At 38.1% G+C, this 25,986-nt stretch overlaps 6 protein-coding genes, 1 non-coding gene and 1 pseudogene across 8 annotated transcripts; 1 reads left to right on the forward strand and 7 right to left on the reverse strand.

Moving 5' to 3' along the window:
- Positions 1-686: 686 nt before the first annotated feature.
- On the reverse strand, positions 687-6,482 carry LOC111806732 (DNA replication licensing factor MCM7). The gene is made up of 15 exons (XM_023692170.2): positions 6,323-6,482; positions 6,177-6,244; positions 5,948-6,007; positions 5,642-5,865; positions 4,891-5,068; positions 4,553-4,675; positions 4,356-4,445; positions 3,825-3,967; positions 3,469-3,646; positions 3,062-3,253; positions 2,774-2,946; positions 2,455-2,658; positions 1,827-1,992; positions 1,323-1,544; positions 687-1,018 (listed from the first exon to the last, which is right to left on the reverse strand). The coding sequence occupies exons 1-15, from the start codon at positions 6,360-6,362 to the stop codon at positions 914-916; spliced, it is 2,166 nt and encodes a 721-aa protein (XP_023547938.2). The 5' UTR covers positions 6,363-6,482; the 3' UTR covers positions 687-913.
- A 68-nt stretch (positions 6,483-6,550) lies between these two features.
- TRNAH-GUG (transfer RNA histidin (anticodon GUG)) lies at positions 6,551-6,622 on the reverse strand. Its single transcript has one exon. It is a non-coding gene; the product is annotated as a tRNA-His (tRNA).
- A 909-nt stretch (positions 6,623-7,531) lies between these two features.
- On the reverse strand, positions 7,532-8,126 carry LOC111807283 (calvin cycle protein CP12-1, chloroplastic pseudogene; annotated as a pseudogene).
- A 1,400-nt stretch (positions 8,127-9,526) lies between these two features.
- On the forward strand, positions 9,527-15,481 carry LOC111806830 (putative glutamyl endopeptidase, chloroplastic). The gene is made up of 11 exons (XM_023692321.2): positions 9,527-9,904; positions 10,362-11,349; positions 11,562-11,690; positions 12,217-12,516; positions 12,603-13,061; positions 13,150-13,215; positions 13,913-13,973; positions 14,052-14,201; positions 14,357-14,494; positions 14,670-14,980; positions 15,128-15,481. Exons 1-10 carry the CDS (start codon positions 9,757-9,759, stop codon positions 14,931-14,933), a joined length of 2,703 nt encoding a protein of 900 aa, XP_023548089.2. The 5' UTR covers positions 9,527-9,756; the 3' UTR covers positions 14,934-14,980; positions 15,128-15,481.
- Positions 15,482-16,782: 1,301 nt separating this feature from the next.
- Positions 16,783-19,137, reverse strand: LOC111807432 (cytochrome c oxidase subunit 5C). 2 transcript variants are annotated; one of them, XM_023693165.2, is made up of 4 exons: positions 18,997-19,137; positions 18,322-18,430; positions 17,571-17,630; positions 16,783-17,189 (listed from the first exon to the last, which is right to left on the reverse strand). In XM_023693165.2, the coding sequence occupies exon 4, from the start codon at positions 17,155-17,157 to the stop codon at positions 16,963-16,965; it is 195 nt and encodes a 64-aa protein (XP_023548933.1). In that variant the 5' UTR covers positions 17,158-17,189; positions 17,571-17,630; positions 18,322-18,430; positions 18,997-19,137; the 3' UTR covers positions 16,783-16,962. The 2 variants fall into 2 exon arrangements, with proteins under 2 accessions (XP_023548933.1, XP_086985498.1); XM_087129372.1 differs by lacking the exon at positions 17,571-17,630 and having other exon boundaries at positions 18,997-19,129.
- Positions 18,810-20,749, reverse strand: LOC111807431 (multifunctional methyltransferase subunit TRM112 homolog A). The gene is made up of 2 exons (XM_023693164.2): positions 20,557-20,749; positions 18,810-19,394 (listed from the first exon to the last, which is right to left on the reverse strand). The coding sequence occupies exon 2, from the start codon at positions 19,325-19,327 to the stop codon at positions 18,959-18,961; it is 369 nt and encodes a 122-aa protein (XP_023548932.1). The 5' UTR covers positions 19,328-19,394; positions 20,557-20,749; the 3' UTR covers positions 18,810-18,958.
- Positions 20,750-21,222: 473 nt separating this feature from the next.
- Positions 21,223-23,527, reverse strand: LOC111806598 (DELLA protein RGL1-like). The gene has a single exon (XM_023691973.2). It carries the CDS (start codon positions 22,986-22,988, stop codon positions 21,270-21,272), a length of 1,719 nt encoding a protein of 572 aa, XP_023547741.2. The 5' UTR covers positions 22,989-23,527; the 3' UTR covers positions 21,223-21,269.
- On the reverse strand, positions 22,797-24,371 carry LOC111806599 (uncharacterized). The gene is made up of 2 exons (XM_023691975.2): positions 23,537-24,371; positions 22,797-22,933 (listed from the first exon to the last, which is right to left on the reverse strand). Exon 1 carries the CDS (start codon positions 24,344-24,346, stop codon positions 23,552-23,554), a length of 795 nt encoding a protein of 264 aa, XP_023547743.1. The 5' UTR covers positions 24,347-24,371; the 3' UTR covers positions 22,797-22,933; positions 23,537-23,551.
- Between the last annotated feature and the right edge of the window lie 1,615 nt (positions 24,372-25,986).

Below are 25,986 nucleotides of genomic sequence, written 5' to 3' on the forward strand. Positions count from 1 at the left end.
TTTATATCACCTTTCAATTCGAATTAGCTCTAATCTCTATGAAAGAAATATTCTTGCTTCCATCCAACACAATTTGACATTGCCACCATTTGGTTGTATTCTTGCAATGCTGACATTGCGACCACTTAGTTGTATTCTTGCAATACTATTATAATCATTGCTTGCCTGTACCACCAAATAAATCCAAATAATCAATGCTTGCCTGTACCACCAAATAATCAATAAAACTAGGAAAGTTTGTTTTGATGTAAATGGCAATAACGAAAGTGATGAATAAGGTTGTCATACCTCTGACCGTGATCTTTGGCAGAGAGAAATCAGATCGCTAGCTGAAGGACAGCAGACCAGTGGAGAGAAATTGAGATCCCCGGAGATTAAAGCAGGCGGCAGAGAGAAGAATGGCATGTTATTAATAATAATGTTGCAGAACAATAACAGCCCTTACCAAACAACCACCATTACTCCCTCCTATATATAACAAAAGAGGGTGAGAACAGAAATATTGTTTAGTGTTGAATTTAACTAAGAAAGCTAAATGATCAAAACAACTTCCCTCCTTCCTGATCGCTTAGTTCTTTGGCAATTTCCAATTGCTATTCTGTTCCTTTTAGAACTTTATTTAACACAATGGAATCATCTCTATCTCCCAAAAAAAAAGGCCAAGCAAGCATAAGCACATTTGGAACTCATGAAACAAGTGGTTGCAAATAAATAATCCCTGAAATTTTAACATTGTACTACACTTTTACAAATTGTGATAACATCCACATCTACGCTATAGATACGACATGAAAACCTCCATGATTTTTTAGCTTTTTACTCGGTCTACATTCTAAATGATTGTCGGTCAGACCTTGTCCTAAACCAATTTAAACTACCTCTCAGTCAGTAACTCAATAATGCAAATAGCACATCAAGCATCTATAAACCGAATGTCAAAGGTGTGTGGATGTATTTGCCACACATTCAAGGCAGCATACTCCTCCAAACATTCCTTTAGTTGAGCTTCGCTGTATCCCTGAAAAAGAAAAAGGCAAACATTTCAATTTCGAATAATTAAGATGCAGTTTTGACGAAAGTAAGTTCTTGTGAAGAATGGATCTTTGGATCAAAGTCCACAAATTGTGGACTTCAGCAAACTTAGAAATTTTTACGTTGAAATGATTTGCGAAAAAAAAAAAGATTTGAAATAAGATAAAGAACCAGTAGAAACTTCATAAAGTGTTTTTATATGTTTATTCTATCAAATGGGTCTAACTGGGTCGATAATGATATAGGATTGCCAACGGTAAACAACTATAAGAATAAGAATCACAACTGACCTTCCTGGAAATCCAGTTAAGGGCGTGTGCATAGCTCACATCCATTTTATTAGTTCTGGCAGCTTCATCGCGCAAGATTGAATAGATATCTGAGATAGCATCTAGACCAGACTTTTGACGGTCATCTGAGTATAGAGAAAATTTTGACATTTGCATTAACCTTAGAGCCTCATCAACATCACTTTGGGCCACAGTCTCGGAGAATCTAAGCCTCGCTAGAGCCTGTGAAGGATGAGTTCATTTCAAAGTTTCATGAGTTCATCAATAATAAATACATATATGGATGCCTACTATGACCAACGTGTTCAGCACTCTAGTCTACCAACCCAACCAAGCTGGGCGTAAGGGTTCAGCTTGGACAAAAGCATCTCAATATAATTGAATATTAAAAAAGCGGGGAATGAACATCTTTGCCTCTACTTGATATTTTAGTCTATGGGGGAATAATAAAATATGGAAGAGTATATAGGGTATTCATATGAATAAATGCAAAATAAAACTTACAGCTGATATCCGAAGAATGCTTAGTAGAGTTCTCACTGTGGTATATGAATGGGGAGTGTTAGATTTAGCTTCTTCCTGTCGAATACTGGAATAGGCACTGGCAATGTACTCCTCCAGATCCTTGGGAACGTAAGGAGACAATCTTCTTGCGGCGGAAATATAAGCTCTGGCCCAACCACCAAAACAACAAAGTACAAATTTAAAAGGTGAGAATTGAAGATAATGAGGTCCTAATGCTTGCATTTAATACACAGGCATACTACAATCTAAGATTTGATAACTGAAAAAAAAACGTATATGGAATCAATAGATCTCTGTTAGGAAAATCTCTTTCGATGGTGGAAATTTTGATGATAATGGCAGTCCTACATAATAAACAGAACTCTGAGGTAATTCTCGAAATAAAAAATATATAGCTTATTGATTGATTATACAGAAATGGATGATAAAGCAAAAGATGGTAAATTGATAATTATATTTTAATGTAGTTTCAAGCATACAAAAGAGCACGTATGAGGATTCTGATTGTTTATTTTGTAAATAAACTAAAGAAAACCCTCCTATCAATCTGAAATCACCAAACTTCCTATTTCATTATGCATAGAAAAAAGGCAATGGTAATGTTTACCGAAGAACAGATGATTCAAGTGGGGTGAAGCCAAGAGCAGGAGATTCTCTATTCTGATGGACATAAACAACATGTCTAGCCATTTCAAGATCATTATCCATGTCAGCTCGATCTAGGATCAACCAAAGAAGATCGAATCTTGATAATAGAGCTGGAGGAAGGTTAATGTTTTCAGCAGGAGTTCTACGGAGGTCATATCTTCCCCTGTAAAGATACATGTAAGCATACTTAGTAATCCCACAAAACTTGAAGAAAAGTTGAAACAGAAACCCAGTAGAATGAGAGAATCATAAAATGGCCAAAAAAGATACGCAAGTACCATGCCGGATTGGCCGCAGCAAGGACAGCAGTCCTGGCATTAAGAGACGTGGTGATTCCAGCCTTGGCAATGCTCACGGTCTGTTGCTCCATGACTTCATGTATTGCTGTACGATCAGATTCTTCCATCTTGTCAAATTCATCAATTGCACATATTCCCATGTCAGCTAACACCTGAATTAAAAGTCAATTTCACACTCAATGAAACTTTGATATATCACAAGCTATATGATGAAACCAGGGAAAGAAAGAACAAAATTTGTATTGAGACGTGAAGTATGTGCCTCACCAATGCCCCTCCTTCAAGGACCATCTCATTTGTGACAGGATCCTTCTGAACAGCAGCAGTTAGACCAACACCACTGCTACCTTTGCCAGTCGTGTAGACTCCCCTGGGAGCAACATTGATGATGTGTTTAAGAAGTTGACTCTTTGCAACACCAGGATCACCCATTAAACATATATGTAAGTCTCCTCTAATCTGAAATGACCAATGAGTTTGAAATTGCAAATTGTAATTTCATCATTAAAGAGTTGAGGTAAATAATTATTTACAAAACTTAATAGCTACGGAAAAAGGAGGTAGGAAATAGAGTTTCATGGAAATTTGTAAGGAATCCGTATATTGCAGCATCAGAAATTAATAGGAACAACGTCGTATGCATCCTACATACTCGAACAATTTTATGTTCTTACCTTCATCCCATCTTTCAACTTTCTATGAGGAGCACCAACAAGAAGAAGCAGTAAAGCTTTTTTAATATCTTCATGACCAAAAATTTCAGGTGCCAACGATCGTGCCAGTTTGTTGTAAATATCACCATCCTCAGCCAAACGTGCAATTAGTTCCTCCTCATCTCCTCGAAGTTCGTATCTGCAGTATGAAACAACTAAACAAGTAAGCTTTATCCTCAACTAAGTTAACACAATAGGGCACTTTAAGAGAGTGTTCATAAAGAAACAAAGCTGAGAACAATGTGGAAATGTCGCAAAAGGCAGATTGTAGATGAAATTTATTTCAGTAAAAGGGTGAGGGTTGAAAGCTGCCATACTCCTCATATTTTTTCTTGAAATGGGTGATTGACATAGCCTCTAAGAATGTATCAGCAACCAAACCAGCACGCATTGCCCTGAAACCCGTATAAGGAATGGGCAGAAAAGTTCCTGATAGTTCAACAACATCACCTGGAGCTACCTGATAACGGTCAGAAAAATGACTTGTGAACAAATAATCATCATGTAACCATTACACATAAAGCGAAAGAACTGCATCTAGGGTGTCATATTAAACTTCGACATTTCTGGTTAAGAAACAGAAATTAAAATCCTGCACTCAAAGAAGCTGAAAGCAAACTTGAAAGTTCTAAAATTATTATTGAAAGCCATTGGAATTGTTCCTAGAAGTCTCAAGATGACATAGCCATGTGAAAAAAGGAATAGATTGGCATGATGGCCAAATCCAGTAAGCATTTCGAGGTCACGAGCATTACTTGCCAGTTAGATATAGATTAATCAGCCACACTAAACAAAAATCCCAGTCACTCTCGGAATAACCAGTGAAGATTCATTAGAAGAAAACTAACCTTCCTTGTTAGTTCACCCCTGAGATGAACAGTCATTGTCCGGGGAATATGACCTTTCGGAACATGCTCAGCTAACTCTTGAAGTTTGGCCTGCAATCCAAATGTAATGGCATGCATTAGTACCAATATCAATCATATTATGAAATTGAAATAGAAATATTTTTCCAGCAATCACTTTGAAGAATTTAATTAAAAACCTCCTGAAACTTCAGAAATTTGGATGCTCTGAGTTGAAGAATTAAGTTGCCTTTCGTTTGGTTTGTTCTACAACGCTGAGATGGACACTCAAATAGAGGCATGAAGACTCGAGCTGTTACCTCCTGTGAAGAAGAAAAGTGACTACATGAGTAGGGAAGAAATGACGTATCCAAGAGGGAGAAAAAAAGAAGTTGACATTAGGATTGGGGGACGGACCGCACAATTTTAATGCACAGAATAAAATCATAATTTATCACCGAGAAAATATTCATTTCCCCAGTTTTATATCTTGTTGAAAAGAAATGGTAAGCATCAACATCTTTACAATTTAGATGACCTGGTATATCTCAAAACCACAGTCTTCGCATGTATAAACTGCCACCTGCATCAACGGCTTAACATCTGAACAGCGTGTCACAATACCAGATATTCTCACAAGTTGACCAATATATGACGCTTTGACCTCTCTTATGGTAAACGGACGGCCCTTTGAAGGTGCTCTAATGTAAACTTCACTGCAATAAGATTGATCGGGCATAAGGCAATTTGGAAATGACAGAATCCCTTTGAAGCATAAAAGCAAACAGTAGGTAATTCAGTGAAAAAAGGACGGTTGGATGAAAATCCAACGGATTAAACAATAGCATTGGCACATATATTAAATTATCAGCTGGGGTATGTTATCTATACTATGAATCCAAATAGATAAACAATGACATGCACCGCCACATACTTCTATTAGGATTAATGATAACTAAATTATGTGTTCATGAACATGTTTGTAATTCAACACGTTAGTCTTTTAAGCCAGACAAGTAAGAACGCCAATTAGGTAGCACTCTTGAGACAAACCAAGTTAAGAACTGAAACATCACCCATATAGTGGTCCTAGTCCAGAACCAACTGGACAGATTTTCAACGAACTTCTTTTAAAAGATAATAGAAAACGCAGTGCCAAATATCATAAAGCCCGGTACAAAAGTAAAAGCCGTTGTGTATTGAACTAAAAAGTGCTAGTCATGCTGGACTAATTTTCTATATACTCTCAACTATGAACTCTGAAGAAAGAGGAGTTGCAATGAACTCACAAGTATCGTTTGATTTCTGGCGGCATTTTTTGGCGTGGGTCAGGGTTATCGTTAGTATCAGGTCCATCATCAGACCTTTGTGTCATTAGTATGTCGTGATCATCATCTACAAACGCCTCTGTTGGCTCCGGCATGAGCTCATCAATAGCATCGGCAAAAATTCCAATATATCGCCGGGTGTTTTCTGTAATACGTTTGAGGAAATCCTCGTCCAAGTCCTTATACTGAAATCCAATAGTGCAACTTTGTTACTCAACTAAACAAAGAGATAATATCGAGAATGGGCCAAGAGTAAGGAAATCGTACATTAAAGAGATCCTCGAGATCGATTTGAATTGCTCGGACTCTGCGATTTGCAACCTCTTGCTAAAAAAAACAAATCAATCGAAATAAAGAACAAGAAACAAAATAGACCGTCAGACCAAAAACGAGTACATCACAGGAAGTAATCGCAATTTTAGGGTTTTCAAACTAAGCCACCAAGCAAATTTACAGTTACAATAGAGAAACGCGAACGAAAATGCGGAAGCATTACCAGGATGTTTAAGTACTTGGCTTCACCATTTGCATCGGCGAAGTTCGCAAGGAACTCCTTTGCGAGAACTGAAAACGAACCACAGCTAGCTTTAAAATACGATTTCGAGACAAAGGAAAAGGCGATAAACCGTAGATATTAATTACCTCTTTCGGCGCTGAAGTCCAGAGGTCCAGTATCTTTCATGGCTGACCCTCGAAGAAGAAGATGGAGAAGCAGAGAGAGGGAAATGGAGATTCTGAGGATACGACTGAGCGCAAATGACTTGGCGGCAAAGGATAAATGAAGTGTTGTTTTGGCGGGAAAATTAGGGTCGTATAAAAATAATAAACAAATAAATAGAAAAATAACAGGGAAAATTAGCAAAAAAGGTGTGTGGCTGCTGGGATTCGAGCCCAGGTCTCCACGGCCACAACGTGGAATTCTCACCACTAAACTACAGCCACTTTGTTGTTCACAGTTCCTCCTATAACGTATTTATTTTTTTAATTTTGTTCAAATATTTACAATCGTACCCCAACGCTCACATTTTCCTCCATTTATGGATTTTAGATAAATTTTTTGAATTTATCAATTTCAAAATCAGTTAAATTTTGATTTAATCAAAGATAATGACGTGGTTCATGTTCATCCAATTACCGAAGAAAATGGCTATATATATACGATATCAGTGTCACGATTGTACTATATCAAAACTCGCAATACAATTGTGAGAGCAAGACAACTAAAATTACAATTGTGAGAGCAAGACAACTAAAATTTGGATTGTCATTGTCATAAGCACGTTCCACCAAGGTTACTTTTGGCTTCGTTCTTAAAAATATATATTTTAGAATATAATAACAAACAAAATTTTAGAAAAGTGTTTGAAAATTGGCAGGTAAAAGTGCAATATTATAGCAAAAATAAGCAATAACTACCCTTTCGATTGTAATCTCGATAGAATAATTTAAGACTAACCACCACATTTATCGTACATTTTGAGTCATTTTAATTGTGTAGATCTCCGTGTTAATAAAGTCTTGTCTTAACATAAAAACAAGGGTTTGGAACGAGTATGCGGCCGTAGACAACATGAAAACAATAGATTGTTGGGTGTGAGTCCCCCGTGCACTAATTTAGGAAATGATTATATATATATATATATAAATAAATAAAAGAATACATCTCCATTGACATGAGAGCTTATATTCAAAGTGGACAATATCATACCATTGTAGAAAGTCGTGTTCGTCTAACATGATATCAAAGTCATGTCCTAAACTTAGTCGTGCCAATAGCGTCTAACATAGTATCAAAGTCATGCTCTAAACTTAGTCGAGCCAATAGATTGATAAATACTCAAAGAACAAAGCTATGAGAATTGATGCTCGTCACCAGATTCATATTTTCAATATTTTCTAGTAATTTACATTTCACATAACCAACACAAACCAGATCCATTCCTACCTTAAATAAAATTAAAAAAAAAAAAAAAATTAAATAAATTCGGAATATAAAGAAATTACTCAGTCCTCATACGTGCGACACTCCTCCGTCTCCGGATTATCCTTACAAAAATCCTCCAACGGATCCGAATCCTTGAGGCGGTCACGTGCGTGGCTAGCGGCCGCACTTAGCTCCTCCACCTCATCCCACGCCGCCGCGCACTCGCCGCTCGCCGGATCCTCCGAGCACGTCTCCTCCGCGTTCTTTATACTCTCCACCACCTTCTCCGATATCCGGTCCGGTGCGGCAGACACCGGTCCAACGGCGCGCAACCGAACTGCACTCCACCTCTTCCATGGGTAGTTGAGCCGGGCGGATCGAAGGACCGACGATTCGAGCTTCGGCGAGTCAGCCACCGCTTTTGAGACCGCCATAGTCGCGCCGGAGATCGCTGCCATTCTCTTTACTTTCTTATTCTTTGATCTGAAACGACGATGGATTGGATAACAACAAAATAAATGAGATTTTTCTTCTTCTTCTTCGATATATATATAACTGGGATCCGCCGTGCGTTCCTGAGCACATATTTCTTATCGGATGGTGGCCAATGGCAAATCGCCACGTGGTTGTCAGGTCATATTATCTGGATTTTTCTAGATTGTTTTAACGCAATTAGGATAATTTTAAATTATCATTTATAAATTTGGTTCAATTTAGTTTTCCATATTAAAAAAAAAAAAAAATCGTTTTATTCTTTAATTTTAACAGGCATTTAAATCCAAAAATTAAATCAAAACTAAAGTAGTATTTAAAAAATTAAATACAATGGAGTTTGTTAATATATTACTTATTTTTATGATTATTGAGATATTTTAATATCATATATATTTAATTAAGTTTTGATTATTTAAGAAAATTAAACTTTTTATGTTTAAGTCAATTATTAATCTCTCCAACATTACATGTTAAAATTAGTAAGTAGATATCTGCTAGTGGTGGGCGTGGGTCATTATAGATGGTATCAGAGCTAGACATTGGATGATGTGTAGCATTCTTGTTGTTCCTCGAATGGAGGTAGATACGAGGCGGTATGTCAGTAAGGACGCTGGCCCCAAAGAGGGTGGATTTGAGGGCGGTCCCACATCGATTGGAGGAATAAAAGAGTAGCGAGAACGTTGGTCCCGAAGGGGGGTGGATTGTGATGTCTCACATTGGTTGGGGAGGATAACAAACCACCATTTATAAGGGTATGGAAACCTTCCCCCACCATATGCGTTTTAAAGTTTTGAGGGGAAGCCCGAAAGGGAAAGCCAAAGAGGGCAATATCTGCTAGCGGTGGATCTGGGCTGTTATATATGGTATCAGAGCTAGTCGTCGGACGATGTGCCAGCCTTCTCACTGTTCCCCAAAGGGAGGTAGACACGAGCCAATGTGTCAGTAAGGACGTTGGGCATTAAAGGGGGTGGATTTGGGAGCGGTCCCACATCGATTGGATAAAGGAACGAGTGCCAGCGAGGACGTTGGGTCCCGAAGGGAGGTGGATTGTGATGGAAAACAAATCACTCTTTATAAGAATGTGGAAACCTAACATAAGCCGGGAAGGGCAAAGGTGAAAAGTCTGAAAGGGAAAGGAATGTATAATTTTATTTTTGAATAATTTTGGTGCATAGAATCATTATTAAATACAAAGGTTTCACTTTTCTGCGAATCTTTTTCTCTTCTTTTTACTTTTCTTCTGTGTTTTAGACGAAAACAAATAATTATATAAATTTGTGTGAATATTTTTATTTTTAGAAAATACTAAATTTATAAGTTTGAAAATTTAATAATTTAATAAACATAAATCTCAATAATTAAAACTCCATTATAACTTAAAAAATTAATATTCGAGTATATATAAATTAAAGAAAATTTTGATATTCTGTGGAGGGGTATGATTGAATACGGTCGAGAGTAGTGGAAGTGGTTTTGGGCAATTGCAACTGGTCCGCCAATCCAACCGCTTTCTTCGTCTCACCGTCGATGAAGATGAAGACGACGATGTTCTTGCACTGACTGGCGCGCCCTTTCTCTCTCCTCCTCCATTTCGCATCCTATCAGTCCAAGAACTCGCCGCATATTGCACGCTACACCACTCTCGACTCCGTTCCTCATGGCTTCATCTAGATTCAGCAGCTCTGTTCCTCTCAACGCGATCGTCTCCGAGAATGGCGGTGGCGGTGGCGGTGGCGGTGGCGGTGGCGGTGGCTCCAATGGCTCCGTTTCGTCCTCTTCAGCTTTAGTAGATACTGAAAACGACGGTACTGGAAGAGAGTATCGGTTTGTTATGATTATTATTATTATTTTCGTTCTCTCGTGGCTGTCTATCTGCGATTGTTTATTTAAACTGGTGATTTAAATATGTTTAGTTGAATTGGTCAGAGAATTGGTGGGAATGATTTTATTAATCTTAGATCACGGACTTCGGCGAATCATATTAGATTATATTGCTCTTCTACGATCGTGATTCGTACCTACCCGATGCGTTTCGCGCCTTTTCTAATCTGGAAGTAACTTCCTCTTTCTCCGTTTAAGATATATATTACATATGCTACTTGTATGAACAAGTGCCTAGTTGAAATTCATTATGTTTCCACTGGTGAATTTTGAGCTTTGTAATTAAGTTTGTTCGTGGCTTGCCTAGTGAAATCAAATCCTTGCTCGAACTTTTATTTGATGATTGCAATGGTGTTTCTAACTCGCGACACTTTTATTCAGAGAATTCAGTTCTTGGTGTTGGGTATCGTCTTCCTCCTGCTGAAATCAGGGACATTGTTGATGCTCCACCGCTCCCCATATTGTCATTCTCGCCATACAGGGATAAATTATTGTTCCTCAAGCGGAGGTCATTGCCTCCAATATCTGAACTTGCAAAACCAGAAGAAAAGCTGGCTGGTATACGTATTGATGGACAGAGCAATTGCAGAAGTCGAATGTCGTTTTACACTGGAATAGGCATTCATCAGTTGATGCCTGATGATTCCCTAGGTCCAGAGAAGGAGGTACATGGCTTACCAGATGGTGCTAAGATTAATTTCGTTACCTGGTCACCCGATGGCCGCCATTTATCTTTCAGCGTGCGAGTTGACGAGGAAGATGGTAGTAGCAGTAAACTTAGAGTTTGGGTTGCTGATGTCGAAACTGGGAAAGCTAGACCTTTGTTTCAGAATACAGACATCTATGTGAATGCAGTTTTTGAGAATTTTGTTTGGGTAAACGATTCTACTTTGTTAGTATGCACCATTCCTTCCTCTCGTGGAGATCCACCAAAGAAACCTTTAGTTCCCCATGGTCCAAAAGTTCAATCAAATGAGCAGAAGAACATTATTCAAGCTAGAACCTTTCAGGATTTGCTAAAGGACAAATATGATGAAGATTTATTCGACTATTACGCCACTATCCAGCTTGTTTTGGGTTCATTGGATGGAACAGTTATGGAGTTTGGCACACCAGCTATATATACGTCACTGGACCCTTCCCCTGATCACAAATATATTTTGATTAGTACCATTCACCGGCCGTATTCTTTTACCGTTCCATGTAGTAGATTTCCTAAAAAGGTAGCTGTGTGGACAACTGATGGAAAATTTGTTAGGGAGCTTTGTCATTTGCCTCTTGCTGAGGATATCCCCATTGCATTCAACAGTGTAAGAAAGGGGATGCGTTCCATCAGTTGGAGAGCAGATAAGCCATCGACACTCTACTGGTGTGCATTTGAGTTCCTTGTTCTTTACCGCTATTTGCATATTTTTGGACATCCCTTTTCTATATGTTTACTTATCTTTTAACTTTTTTTGTATGTCATATGCCACCATTTAAGGAAGATAATTGGTTCATGCTTACTAATAACTGTCAGCAGTTGTTCTTGTTTTATTGTGCTCATTTAAATTTTTTTGTTTACTTTTTCTAAATTCGTAGGGTGGAAACTCAAGATGGTGGAGATGCCAGAATAGAGGTTTCTCCTCGTGATATTGGTTATACACAATCTGCCGAACCAGTAGAAGGTGAACAGCCAGAGATACTGCATAAACTTGATCTTCGTTATGGGTATCTTTTTCCTTCCTCTTATCCTGGTTATTATTTTAGATAGCCGCTTGTAAAGGTGAAAACAGCCTTTTACTATGATATTCCTTAACTTTAACAGAACGTTATTTTATTTGTATCTCAATCACGTATTCGGTTAAACATGTTCCCTGGAGTTACAACACCCTGAAGATGTCTGCAAAAACTGATAGTATATTAAAGATGGAAACTGGTCCACCTTCGGGAATTCAAATCATACATGGTCTTGCCTAAGCTTATCCAATTCTCTTATCACATAATTTTGTTAAAGTCCCTAAAATATTTCTTTCTCAATTTCTGCTTCAATTACTATTATATCTTTTCGTACCAAAAATATTAATTTTTCTTATAAATTTGTGGTTCTTTTGGTGTTCTTATTTAGAGGTTGCCTGCTATCTTAAAATGTTATATAGAGTAGTTTCAGTTTTGGGTTCTCTTTTATAAATCTTCTAAATCAAATTGACAACCTGGAAACTTTGTTTTTATACGTTCATCCTGTTTATTGCTGCAGAGGAATATATTGGTGTGATGATTCACTGGCTCTAGTTTATGAATCTTGGTACAAGACCCGCAGAGTACGAACTTGGGTAATCTCTCCTGGATCTAAAGAGTACAATCCTCGCATTCTATTTGATAGGTCATCAGAAGATGTGTATTCAGACCCTGGGTCACCGATGCTGCGGAGGACTCCTCTTGGGACATACGTAATTGCAAAGTTAAAGAAGGAAAATTATGAAGGCACATATGTTCTACTAAATGGTAGTGGTGCTACTCCTGAAGGGAACATCCCTTTTATTGACTTATTTGACATGTAAGTGGTTTAGTTTAATCATTTCTTGTTTAGTCTCTCTTGTTAGTGCTATTAATGCCACAACGGTTCTGAAAATATTCCTTCAGAAACACAGGCAGCAAAGAAAGAATATGGAAGAGCGACAAAGAAACATATTATGAGTGCGTTGTGGCTTTAATGTCTGACAAGAAAGAAGGAGATTTAAATCTTGATGAGCTGAAATTTTTTATTTCCAAAGAATCCAAAACTGAAAATACCCAGTACTACATTCTGAGGTGGCCTGATAAGAAAGCAAGTCAAATTACAAAATTCCCCCATCCATATCCACAGCTGAAATCACTGCAGAAAGAGATGATCAGATACGAGAGAAAAGATGGAGTTCAAATGACAGCTACACTTTATCTGCCACCAAACTATGATCCAGCAAAAGATGGCCCTCTTCCCTGCTTGATCTGGTCTTACCCTGGGGAGTTCAAAAGCAAAGATGCAGCTGGACAAGTTCGTGGTTCCCCTAATGAGTTTGCCAGTATAGGTTCAACATCTGCTCTTCTTTGGTTGGCTCGCGGGTAGAAGTGTTTCTTCAAAATTATTGACTTTACATTATTTTTGGATCATAGTATATTTGTTCTTAACATAGTTCTTCAAGTCTTTCAGGTTTGCTATTTTGGCTGGACCAACAATACCTATCATAGGTGAAGGTAACGAGGAGGCAAATGATAGGTAATTGGTAGCATATTTTCTAAAATCATGGTTCTTTTTCCCTGATCGACCCCAATTATGTAGTTCGTTCCAGAAAGCTTACATTGGTTTTGTCCATATTTTTTGATATTTATACAAAAACTAAAGAATTTATCAGCACTCATCTGGAAAGTAGGCTGCAATGAGTAATTCTTGGATATTTGGTTGTGTGCTTAGGTGCATTAAAGTTGTGTCCAACCATAATAAGGTAACACTAGAGCTAGGTCTTACATAGCTAATAAATATTCTACATGGGGGTTTAGTATATGTGCAGATCATCAACCACAAACTACTACACTGTGCATAAGTAGTTTTATATATCCTCAAAATCTGTTCTACATACATGCAGTTCTGAGTATCTCACAATGACAATAGTTACATGCAGTTATTGCAAGATTTGAGATATGAAAAGATTGATGTAATATAGATCGTTCTCAAAACTGAGCAGCCCTCTTTGCGACCATTTTCCCCCATTCCAATTTATTTTATATCTTTAAAGTATCTTGCTGTGCACGATTTAGTATTTAGGCCTTTCTCCTTGACCCTTCTCTTGAAACTGAACATCTATAAGGTTTTATTTATTCTTATCTGTCCGTACTCAATTCAAATATTTTCATTCGTTACTTTCTTTAAATAATCCAATTTTGTTAAAAATACTAAAACACACATACTTTACTAGATATGTAGAGCAATTGGTTGCGAGTGCAGAGGCTGCGGTATTGGAGGTCATTAGACGGGGGGTGAGTGTTGTGTTTTCTTTATAAATATTCTCTTGGTATATAAAATAATTAACCATGTTGATATGCCACCATGACTAGGTTGCTCATCCTAACAAGATTGCAGTTGGTGGACATTCATACGGTGCGTTCATGACTGCAAACCTTCTGGCTCATGCTCCCCATCTTTTTTGCTGTGGAATTGCTCGCTCCGGTGCCTATAACAGAACACTGACCCCTTTTGGCTTTCAGGTAGTTGCATATTTAACTGCTGTCTTTCTCTAAACTGTGACCATACGAAAGTGATATGTCTTAAATTCCAATGCTTAAAAATGTTCCAACACCACACATTTCTACTCTACCTATCATTTGTTCTGCTTATCTGCGGTCATACTTTATTGTCATAGAACGAGGATAGAACTCTTTGGGAAGCAACCAACACATACGTAGAGATGAGTCCATTTGTATCAGCAAATAAAATAAAGAAGCCAATTTTACTCATTCATGGTGAAGAAGACAACAACCCAGGAACTTTACCCATGCAGGTATGGTCTGGAATTTTAACCGTTTGGTTCTGTTTCCTTGAACCAATAAATGATGAAACGATAACGTTATTATTCTCTAGTTCCTTTCTCTTTGCTGAGGTTCAAGCAGTTAATGCCTACAGTTTCTTTTTTAACTTGCTAAGAAACTTATATCGTGGGTTTGCATGCTTTGCAGTCCGATCGATTTTTCAATGCCTTGAAAGGCCATGGAGCATTGTGTCGCCTTGTGGTTCTTCCCTTTGAAAGCCATGGTTATTCTGCACGAGAAAGTATCATGCATGTCCTCTGGGAAACTGATCGATGGCTGAACAAATACTGTTCCTCTAACCCTTCTGATTCAGGTCAAGATGTGGATAAAAGCAAAGAGGAAGGCAATGAAGCAGGAGATTCCGAAGGGAAAGTTGTTGCTGGTTCTGGAGGTGGTGGCACAGAGAATTAAACTCCTGATCATGATGGATTTTACTCTATTCAAAGATCATCGTTGTGGTAAGTGCTTTACTTTTAATAATCTGAAATAAGTGAACAAACTATTTTAACCTAGAATTATAAAACAGAAAGGAAAGACAGGAAAAATAATTCCTCTTACACATGTCTGCATGGCAACTCCTGAGGCATTCTGCTTTTATTGTGCAGTTGTTCTTGCTGATGTTTTGCGGCCAAGACTGAAGTGGGGAGTTAATTTGTAAAATAAGAAGCATGGAGGAGGACCCTCTAAGCACAACAACGTGCATGGGGAGATACAGATCCATGCTTCTGAAGTCGTATCATTGAAGGTTAAAATAAAAAGTGGCTTTTGGTAAGAATTTTACATCATATTGAAGAGACACATAGTTGGTAAGTCACGTTCTGGTTGCTATTTATATGATTTATGGAGGCGAAAATTTACATGTAAACAATTTGAAGGATGGCTACCTGAATCTTCAGAAGCAGTTATCTGCTTCTTTTTCCCGCAAGGTAAAAAGATAAAATTAGTTGCTATTTTGTGAATTTATTTCTATAAATAAACGTCTCTTAGCTCTCAGATCTGGTAAATTCCTAAGTTGATAGTGGTTGAATAGAATATAAGACTTAGAAATGTTGCATTTGGTAAGGATCTCTGGCTCGAACCCTTACTATTTTTATAAGATACTGAGTTATCTCATCGTCAAATGATTTTGGGATGGATTATCAATGTTTTATTAGATACGAATTTACACAAATTAGCACCTAAAACCTGAACAATCGATTCCCATAAAATGAAAATCATAGGTTTTTAAGGTGTGACCAATTTTTTGTTTTCTTCTTGCTATTGCGCCTTTGCATGAGAGGAAGAAGAGTTTAGAGGGAGAAGGTTGTGTGAACTGAAGGTGTAGTAGACCTAATTTTTTAAAATTTAGAATTAAAGTGCATCCCACATTTATTCCCCATTTCAAAACTACTATTTCTTTAAAAAAAAAATAACATAGAATCTGCACTCTCATGTCAACCACTTCTAACAGTTTGCAACCACTTCTAACTATTTCTTAAAAAAAAAAAAGTAACGTCAAGTCAAACAAGTCAAGTCAGTTTGCAACCACTTCTAACCCAACAAACAAGTCAAGTCAGTTTGCAGACAAATTTCGGACAAGTCAGTTCAGTTTGCAAACAACTTTGGACAAGTCAGTTTGCAAACAACTTTGGACAAGTCAGTTTGCAAACAACTTCGGACAAGTCAATTGCAAACAACTTCGAACAAGTCAGTTTACGGACAAACTTCACATAAGATCAGATCACGTGGAAATGCATTGAAAACAACTTGAAAGAAATCAATGTTACAAGCCAAAAACGAATAAACAATCCTCACAACTTTGACAGCATGTAACTAAAGAAGGAAGACAAACCATTCAAATTTCAATTTTTGTTCTAGGTTATCATGATTGCAATCGAGTTAAACGATTCTTAGCCAAACCACTCAAAAGCGACACACAAGTGCTGCATATATCGTTCATCATTTCATAATCAAGGAAGAATTCGACAAACAGCTAACATTTCTGGTTCTAAATGCACAAATAAAGTTCACATTTTCTCCCGTCTGAGCTAAGCAATAATTCCATAGGGAAAAGAAATTGTATGCATTGAAATATATGGATTGATTTCACAACCAATGTTCATTTGACCAAATCAAGCACTCCACCAAGGTCGAACGCTGGAAGGGATCCACAAATGTCTAGCAAATCATAACAAATACTCTATGCCCTCCATAAACATCACTGCATTGCACAATTCCAGGATAGCCTTTTGGCTCTGATGATGCACAAAAGACTAATAAATCATGAAATAAGGTTAATTATTAAGTCCACCAAAATCTCTCTCATATCTTATTTGTAGAAACTGATGCAAAAGATAAACAGGTCATCATCTCTAATCCAAAGAGCAAAACAAAGAGGTTTTCAAAAAATGATAAACAAACTGGTGAATGTGTTCAACAATATCATGATAGAGTGTAAGATCTATTCTTCATCGACAACGACACCGATCTCACCCTTCTCGAGTAGATCATAGAAAGCTCTCACTTTCCTCTGCTCATTCCACTGATGCATTTTCCAAAAGCTACCAGCAAACAAAGCCACTCCCATTCCAGTCAATATCTCCTTGACGACACTCGGTCCTTTAAGCGTGACGTGAGCTACCCTTCCAGCAGCCATTTTCTTTTCTAGTTTTAAGACGGTAAGAAAATCTGCCCAAGATATCGAAGGCGAACACTTATTAGAACAAGGAAACTTGAACACAATATTTGCAAGGGCAAGGGCAAGGGCAAGTTCAAAGAGGACTTTCATCCTTTAAAAAGCAATAACATCCCTCCCTACTTAGGAAACGAAGTGAAGGAAACTAGGCTTCATTTATTGTTATGATCATCATAAATGATTAAACGAAGAAAATGAAAGAATATGCAAATGGGCAATACACAACACAAAAGAAATCAGCCCAAGCCAAAGGCCAAGACAAAAGGCAAAAGCCTTACAGAAAAAGGGCTCCAATGGTTTATAAGAAGAAATAACCATAAAATTTAATAGTTACAAACACCCAAAAGGAAGTGTGGCCTCCCTAGAGATCAAACCTCCTCCCAAGTTATATTGATCCCCTAAAAGTCGTTGCTGTTTCCATCAAGTCAAATGCACTACAAAATAGCCAAAAGGGGTCATCATCTACGAGACACCTTCTCATCTTTGAAAGTAATCTATCACAGAAACTCATTGATTTTGGTTCTTATGGGAAATGAAGAAAAAGCAACAACGGATGATGGCTGGCCATCTTAATCAAGCTATCTTTATTGATGCTATTATGTATCTCTGGTAATATACTAATCTACCCTCTTTCTTGCAGCTGTGGCTAAATTTCTCATCCTCCCCTCCTCTGCTGTACTACGTTCCCCGTTCCAGTAAAAGGGCTCAGATGGATTGCTGCCTTTTGGCTTATTTACACTAAAGGACACCAAATTTCCATTCAACATCTCCAAACCCATGAAATTCCATCAAACTAAACACCACACCATCCATCGCAGTCTCTCAAATCTATACCAGGAAAATCGAAACTAGGTTTTGCCGAAAAAAGAAAAACAAAAAGCACAGAAAAGCAGCCCTTGCATATACCCCAAATCAAATTCAAATCCAGAAAATCCAAAACGAAAAGAGTACAAATCCCCATTTCAACAAATAAGAGACAAAAGAAAACCCATTCATTCAACGTACGTATAATCAGACCAAATTAAAACACGAAATCACACACCAAAGATTAAAAAATAAACAAGGTAGAGACAAAAGATCGAAAATCAAAGAGAAGGATGGATCTAGAGAACTCCGAGTTCTTACCAGGGAGATCGAGAAGCAACCGTATGGCGCCAGATGATAGGAACTGTTATGGTCTTCGGAGTGCGGCCTTCGGCTTTTTATCGGTGGAAACTTGAGTCCCAATTTGCGCCTATAAGAGAGAGTAGGGTCCACTTGAACACGTCAACAAGCTTTTATTTAGTATTAAAATATATCAAAAATTAGTTTTTTTTAATATATATATATATATATTACCATTTTTACCCTTTCATTTAATTTTTTAAAAATTAGTTAAAAAATAAAAACTAAAATTTTATTATAATTTGTGAGTTTTAACGCTTGTTAATTTATGCATAATTTAATATATATATATATATATATAGTTTACAAAATATGATATTATATAAAATTAGTAAGTTTATAAAAGCTTAAAGTAAAAATTGATGAACTTGTCACGTTATATCCATTTTTATCATAAACTTTTAATTTCATCAAATTCAACCGTTAAAAAATGTCACACAGCTGAAAAGTTAAAATAAAAATGGACTATTTTTAGTAAATAATAAATTAGCTTCAATCCTAATTTTCCAATTCACATAAACATCCAGATATGAATTCTGGAAACTTGCTTTCTCTCACTGAATATAACGGAGGAATTCATACATTATGGAACTCGAACTCATACTTCGTCCTCGTGAAGAAGCAAATTGGGGATACCTTTATTGACGGGGAATCGGCGGCCCGTCTCCGGGCAAATAAGAGCGCCTTCCTCGAGATGTAGCTCCAAAAGCGCATGGTGGAATCGTTGCAAAAAGTCATGGGAATCGAGCATTGACGACTCCGCCTCCTCGGGAAGTTCGGCATAGCCCATAGTGCGAGAGGCATCGACAAGGGGCTTCCATTCAATCTTGGAGAACATGTTCTTGAGGAAGTCTGGGTTGAAGTCGACCTGCTTCTCGACAACTTTCTCAACCTCGATTCGGAGAGGGAAGCCATTGACAACGCCCTTGATGTTGGAGGAGAGCATGTTGTGTGTAAGTAGCCTCATCTTTTTCAGCCCTTTCGCTTGCAAGCGCCACTCTTGCAATGATCGTTACCAAATTCAAAATTCCTGTCTAAAAAAGTGTGTTAACACACAATCTAATCATTTATGAGAGCATTTATTCCATGAAAAGTCTATTGGATATCTATAAATCAAACAAATTATCTCAAAACCTGTTTTGACTAACATGTATCTAATGAATCAGGCAAATTTCAACTCGATGAAATATCTCCTTAATATAATCTACAAATATAACCCCGAGCGGCAGTCAAACAGAGGCGTGAATGCAAGATGCCAGCGGAATGATCGGCCAGACAGAGGCTAGGGCTGCTTTCTTCCCACCGCGTCCTTCCTTGTGTGTCGGAGATATAAAGCGAGTGCACCGAAAAAGCGGGAACTGGGTTGATCTATTCTATGGCGAAGCATAACTGCACACTCACGCGATCTTTGACGAGAGATAGGAGCATTCGGTGGAACCGGTGAACTAGCCTTAATATATGGATTATAAGAAGGTTCAAGTAGCATACTAGCTAAACAACTTCCATGAAAATCATCTTGTTTTGACTAATATGTATCTAATGAATCAGTCAAATTTAGAATTTTAACTCGATGGATATCAGACAAAAGGCAAAAGGCTCTACAGAAAAAGGACTTGAATGGTTTAAAATAAGAAATAACCATAAAATTTTCTAGTTCCAAACACCCAAAAGGAAGTGTAACCTCCCTCATCTTTGAAGTAATGTATCACAGAAACTCATTGATTTTGGTTCTTATGCTATCTTTTTATTCATATTGTTATATATCTCTGCTAATATACTAATCTAATCCTCCCCTCCTCTGCTGTATGTTCCCCATTCCAGTAAAACGGCTCTGATGGATTGCTCCTTTTTGGCTTATTTTCACTAAAGGACACCAAATTTCCATTCAACATCTCCAAACCCATGAAATACAATCAAACTCAACACCACACCATCCATCGCAGTCTCTCAAATCCATCCCCCAGGAAAATCGAAACTAGGTTTTGCCGAAAAAAAAAATGCACAGAAAACCAGCCCTTGCACCTACCCGAAATCAAATTCAAATCCAAAAAATCCAAAACGGAAAGAGTACAAATCACCAATTCAACAAATAAGAGACAAAAGAGAACGCATACATTAAACATACGTACAATCCAACGAAAAAAAATCGAAAATCAAAGAAAACGGTGGATCTAGAAAAGAACTCAGAGTTCTTACCGAAGAAGATCGAAGCGATCGGATGGTACAAGATGATAGGAACTGCTTATGGTGTTCTGATTGCGGCCGCCACCATCTACCGGTGGAAACTCGTCTGAATTTGCGCTTCGCGATCTGGGAGGGTTTAGGGTTCAATATTGGGAGAGTAAGCTTCACTTGAAGCAGCCTATTGGGGGAGAGAGAGAGTAGCGTTCGCGGCAGGATTTATTTAATATGAAAATATATGGAAAAAAATAGTGTTTTTTTAATAAAAAAATAATTAAAACCATTTTTATTTAGATGCATTCATTTTCCAATATTTATATAACACAAAATTAATCATAAAATATATATATATATATTATTATAACAATTGTTAATTTATGCATTAATTATTTTTTTTTTCAAAATACGATATTATATAAAATTAGTAAGTTTATAATGATTTTTGTATATTTCTTTTTTACTAAAATTAATAATAATTAACCTCGTAAATTTATAAATAAAAATTAAAATGTCAACGAATTTTTAAACGAGAATATATCATATGATAAAAATTACGATATCTAACACTTATCTAAGTTTGATGCGTGATAAAAATGAAAGTCTAAGTTTGTTACATTATATTCATTTTTAACATAAACTTTTAATTTCGTCCCGACCCTTAAATTAAAAAATAAAAATAAATTATTTAAATACTTTTTATTCCAATAAAACACAATATTCCTAATGGGTCAAAGAAACCGCCAAGCTGAAACAGAAATAATGGGAGTTTCCTTCCAACCAACAATCAAACATTTCTGATTCTTTTCCAAACTGCAAAACTTCCCATAAGCAAACCCCTTAGCTACAAACTTAGCTTGGCTCAAACATGAATCACTCAGCTCCATTTCTTCCATTCTAAACCTTCCAAAGAACTCCCTCCACACCTCTATCTTCACACTCCTCACCACCCGATCGCTACCTTCCGATGCAACGACGTTTTCAATCCCTTCACCGCACAACCCTTCGATCTTCCTTCTGCTGTCTTCATCCTCTTCGATGCAAGTTTTCAAGCAGTCGAAGTATGAAGCGGTGAAGAACAAGGATTCGATGAAGCGATTCACGAATGATGATATGTTATAATTTGCCTCGATCTCGGAAACGACCATTATCGATGGGTTTAGCTTTCGGATTACTCTCATCAGATTCTCCAAGCTAGCAGGTTTTGTGATCATGGTTCTCAACACTAAGGGCGAGTAGATTGCTACCATTTCGTGTTCTTCGGTTTCGAAGTGTTCTTCTTTTAGCTCCATCATATCTGATACCAAGATTGCTTTGAATGAAAAGGGTATGTTTAGGGACTCAGCAACGTTTTCCAACCACTTTCCTACCTGTTCTATCAAGTGGCCTTTGTCTGATACAACAGCAGTGATCTTGAGAAGATTAATGGGTAGCTCATCCTTCAAATCTTCAAGTGATTTCATAAAAGCCGACCAATGAACTCCACTCCTGATTTCAAGATCTATCAAATGGACTATGGAGATCAGTTTAACATGTTCAAAGATTGCTTGAACAGCAGTCAGATGCATCACTTGCTGAAAAGGGAGTTTCATGCATCCTCTAAGTGCTTCAAGGCTCATTACCTCATCTACTTTTGGCTCCTTGATTGTTTCCCTTCCAGTTTCTCTGTTGATTCTTTTCCTAAGGGCCTTTGCGAAGTAAAAAACGAGGCGCTGGACGGTATTACTGGAGGGGGAGGCAGCCCATTCGCAGCGCTGGAGCAGCCTACTCGCTCGCTCATATTGCTGGTAGCTTACTTTCTCAGCTGCAGCAAAGAGGACATGGGCAAGCTCAACGTCGTTTCGCTCGTCCACCGATAGACCGGCGAGAGCGAAGTCACAAGGATGCATTGGCATGTAGAACTCATCATGCCCCTCAGGAAAGAAATGGACATATCTCGCTCCAGCTACCCTCAATATCTCTTCAGTTGACAAGCTTTTGTTCTCCTCACTGGCTTCACCGCCTCGTTTCTCAAGATCTGTCCCCTTCATCCTCTTGACTTTGCCGCCATAGCTGTTTAGCAGCTGCAAAGATTCTAAACATGGACTCAAAACTTGTTTACTGATAGAATCTGCATTCAGATTATCTGATATCTTTGACTTCTCTTGAATCAATTCCGAAAGCGTAAAATCGTTACCGATACCGAACAGAATTTCGTTAAGAATCAGACAATCTGAGTTGGGCTGTGGATAGTCTGTTTCATTTCCAATCTTGAGAATGTCCTGTTGGTAAAACCCAGATTGATCAGGTGAGACAAAGTTGAAGTCTCCTAACTCTCCAAATGGACAATCGTCTTCTTTCCCTCTGAGCTCAGTCTCCTGGTTCTGGTGGATGCCATTAGAGGGGAAGAAAGTTCCTGCAAGTGAGCCATTGAAATCAAATGGTGTGAAGGGAAAAAAATCATCAGCCATTAAAGAGCAAAGGAAGCTGATGAATGAACCTATGAACAGATTTTTCTAAACAAAACAGTCAAAATTCTGATTTAAACCAAGCTGATGAACAAACCTAAGCTCAATGTCACTGCAGAGATTTCTGTAAACAAATCAGCCGAAGATTATCCCTACGGATTATTTTACTATATTCGATATTCCCAAACAAGTGTTAAGGAAAAGATCAAGAATCAAAGTTTATAAACTACTAAACAAGCCTCTCTGATTGTCATTTTCTAACAAGACAACCAAAAAATGTTGAAATTTAAGCCACCAAAACAAACAAAGAACAGAGGTCGATTTGTTGTCTCTTTCCCTTTTTCAGTATGGTTACAAATAATAGAGATACAATAATACTATGATCTTTGTGTATCGATAATCACGATCACCATTTTCGATAGTTGCAGAGAAATTTCAGACGGGAAGGAAAAATTGGAATTCAGTTGACTGTAATGATCTAATCAAATCCATGGAATATTCGAAAATTTTGCATAAATTTATCTTTCTTTGATTTGAATGGAGAGATTTACCAAGAAAAGGAAAATTCAAACGACTTCGATCCGTTTGGATTGGGAAGAACTTTTATCCTTCCTGTCGCGAAGCAAGAACTTCAGAAACCAAGCAAAGCTTCTCAAAATCTTGATGAAACCGATCGCGACGATGAGGTAATAGAGAGCCAAACCAGAGAATTCCGCCATAGTTGGATCCATAAGAAGCTCCATCATGCTTTCCGTAACCATCGCCAGAGATTCAGCTTCATCTCTCAACCTCCACCACCATATACCTCCAAAGCTCACTGCCATGGCGACTCTTTCACTCCAACTCTCCATCACCGGCGCTCCGAAAACAGTATCGTCAACCACCGGCTTCACCGCTGCCTTCGACCAATGAATCATCGCCGTGTGAAACCCTAGGAAGAACATCATCCGGCACCACAAACTTCTACGCTGCCCTAAGCTCGAGGCGTCGATTGCAATCGCCATTCCCTGGTCGATCCCCAGGGCCATACCGACATGTAACGCACACAGAACAAGCCAAGCCGCGCTCAGGCCGGATGATTTAGTCAGAACAACGGATTTACCGAACAAGTTATCGAGAAGAGCGGCAATGGCGATAAGCGAAATGAGAGCTAAAAGAAGAACTCGGTCGGCAGAGACGACGGAAGCAAAAGAAGCAAGAGGCGTTGAATGAGGGAGAAGAACCTGAAGATACCGATAACGAACGAGCCTGCAAAACACAATGAATGAAAATGGAAGCGAGAGACTGAGGAGAGTGACTGTGAGGAGATGAAAAAGCTTCTTGAATTGAAAATTGAGATCTCGCAGCCATTGGAACGCCATAGCCAAGCTCTGAATTTGCAGAAGGAAATGGGGAATTTGAGAACGTAAATAAGGAGAAGGAAGAAGATGAACGCTGAGTGGCGGGCACGTCCATAGTTTCGAATTGGTTGGCAATGGCAATGTGCGTTATGTTCATATTATTATTTTATTTTATTATATCTTTTTAATAATTTATTTGTTGAGATTTTAATTCCCATTTTAATCTAATTAATTTCCATTTAATTCATTACGATAAATAAAATGAATTTAGTCCCTATTAACATTTAAAAAGAAAATACTTTAAATTAATTCTTTCTCTATTTTAATTCCTATTACAAATTAGAAATGGATGGAGTATTCTACGGAGCGTACTTTAGATGACTTGATTACACGACGACGAGAGAGGTTGCCCGAAAGTGAGGTGAAAGAGTATCTTTAAATGATCGTGAGAGGGCTTTGTAGTATTCATGAACGAGGCGTACTTTAGATGACTTGATTACACGACGACGTGAGAGGTTGCCCGAAAGTGAGGTGAAAGAGTATCTTAAATGATCGTGAGAGGACTTTGTAGTATTCATGAACGAGGATTTGTACCCGACAATCTCAAGCCAGCTAACATTGTAGTATTCCTCTAGTCCGTAACATGAAAAACATCGAGGCATAGATATTATTTGTAACAGCCCAAGCTCACCATTAACAGATATTGCCCGCTTTGGCCTGTTACGTATCACCGTCAGCCTCACAACTTTAAACCGCGTCTACTAGGGAGAGGTTTCCACACTTTTACAAAGAATACTCCGCTCCCCTCTTCAACCGATGTGGGATCTCACAATCAACCTCGTTAGGGGCCCAACATTCTCGTTGGCACACCGCCCGATGTCTAGCTCTGATACCATCTGTAACAGTCCAAGCCCACTGCTAGCAGATATTGTCCGTTTAACTCGTTACGTATCGTCGTCAGCTTCACGGTTTTAAAACCCGTCTGCTAGGGAGAGATTTCCGCACCTTTACAAGAAATGTTTCGTTCCCCTTTCCAACCGATGTGGGATCTCACAGTCCACCCCCTTGGAGGCCCAACGTCCTCACTAACACACCACCCAGTGTCTGACTCAGATACTATTTGTAACCATCTAAACCCACCGCTAGTAGATACTATCCATTTGACCCATTACGTATCGTCGTCAGCTTCACAATTTTAAAACGCGTCTGCTAGGGAGAGATTTCCACACCTTTACAATGAATGTTTCGTTCCTCTCTCCAACCAATGTGGGATCTCAGAATCCACCCCTTTGGAGGCCCAACGTCCTTGCTAACACACCGCTCGGTATCTGGCTCTGATACCATTTGTAACAGCCCAACCCCACCGCTAGCACATATTGTTCTCTTTAAACTTTTCCTTCTAGATTTCCTCTCGAGATTTTAATATTATTTCAATTAGAAAAAGAATTAGTTAATATAGTTATTGAACTAGTTGAACCATCTCCTTTGACTTTAGTTAATTCCTCCACCAAATCTCATGTTGTTGTTGACCAGATCTAAAGAAAAAACCCGACATAATCATGATCATCATCATCATCCATTCATTCATCCCTCTCTCTCTCTACAACAAATCAAGCTTCCTTTAAACTCAAACCCCAACCACTCGACCATCTAATTTTCAC

This window comes from Cucurbita pepo, chromosome 12 (assembly GCF_057944985.1).
Source record: "Cucurbita pepo subsp. pepo isolate OVF chromosome 12, ASM5794498v1, whole genome shotgun sequence".
Lineage (NCBI taxonomy): Eukaryota > Viridiplantae > Streptophyta > Magnoliopsida > Cucurbitales > Cucurbitaceae > Cucurbita > Cucurbita pepo.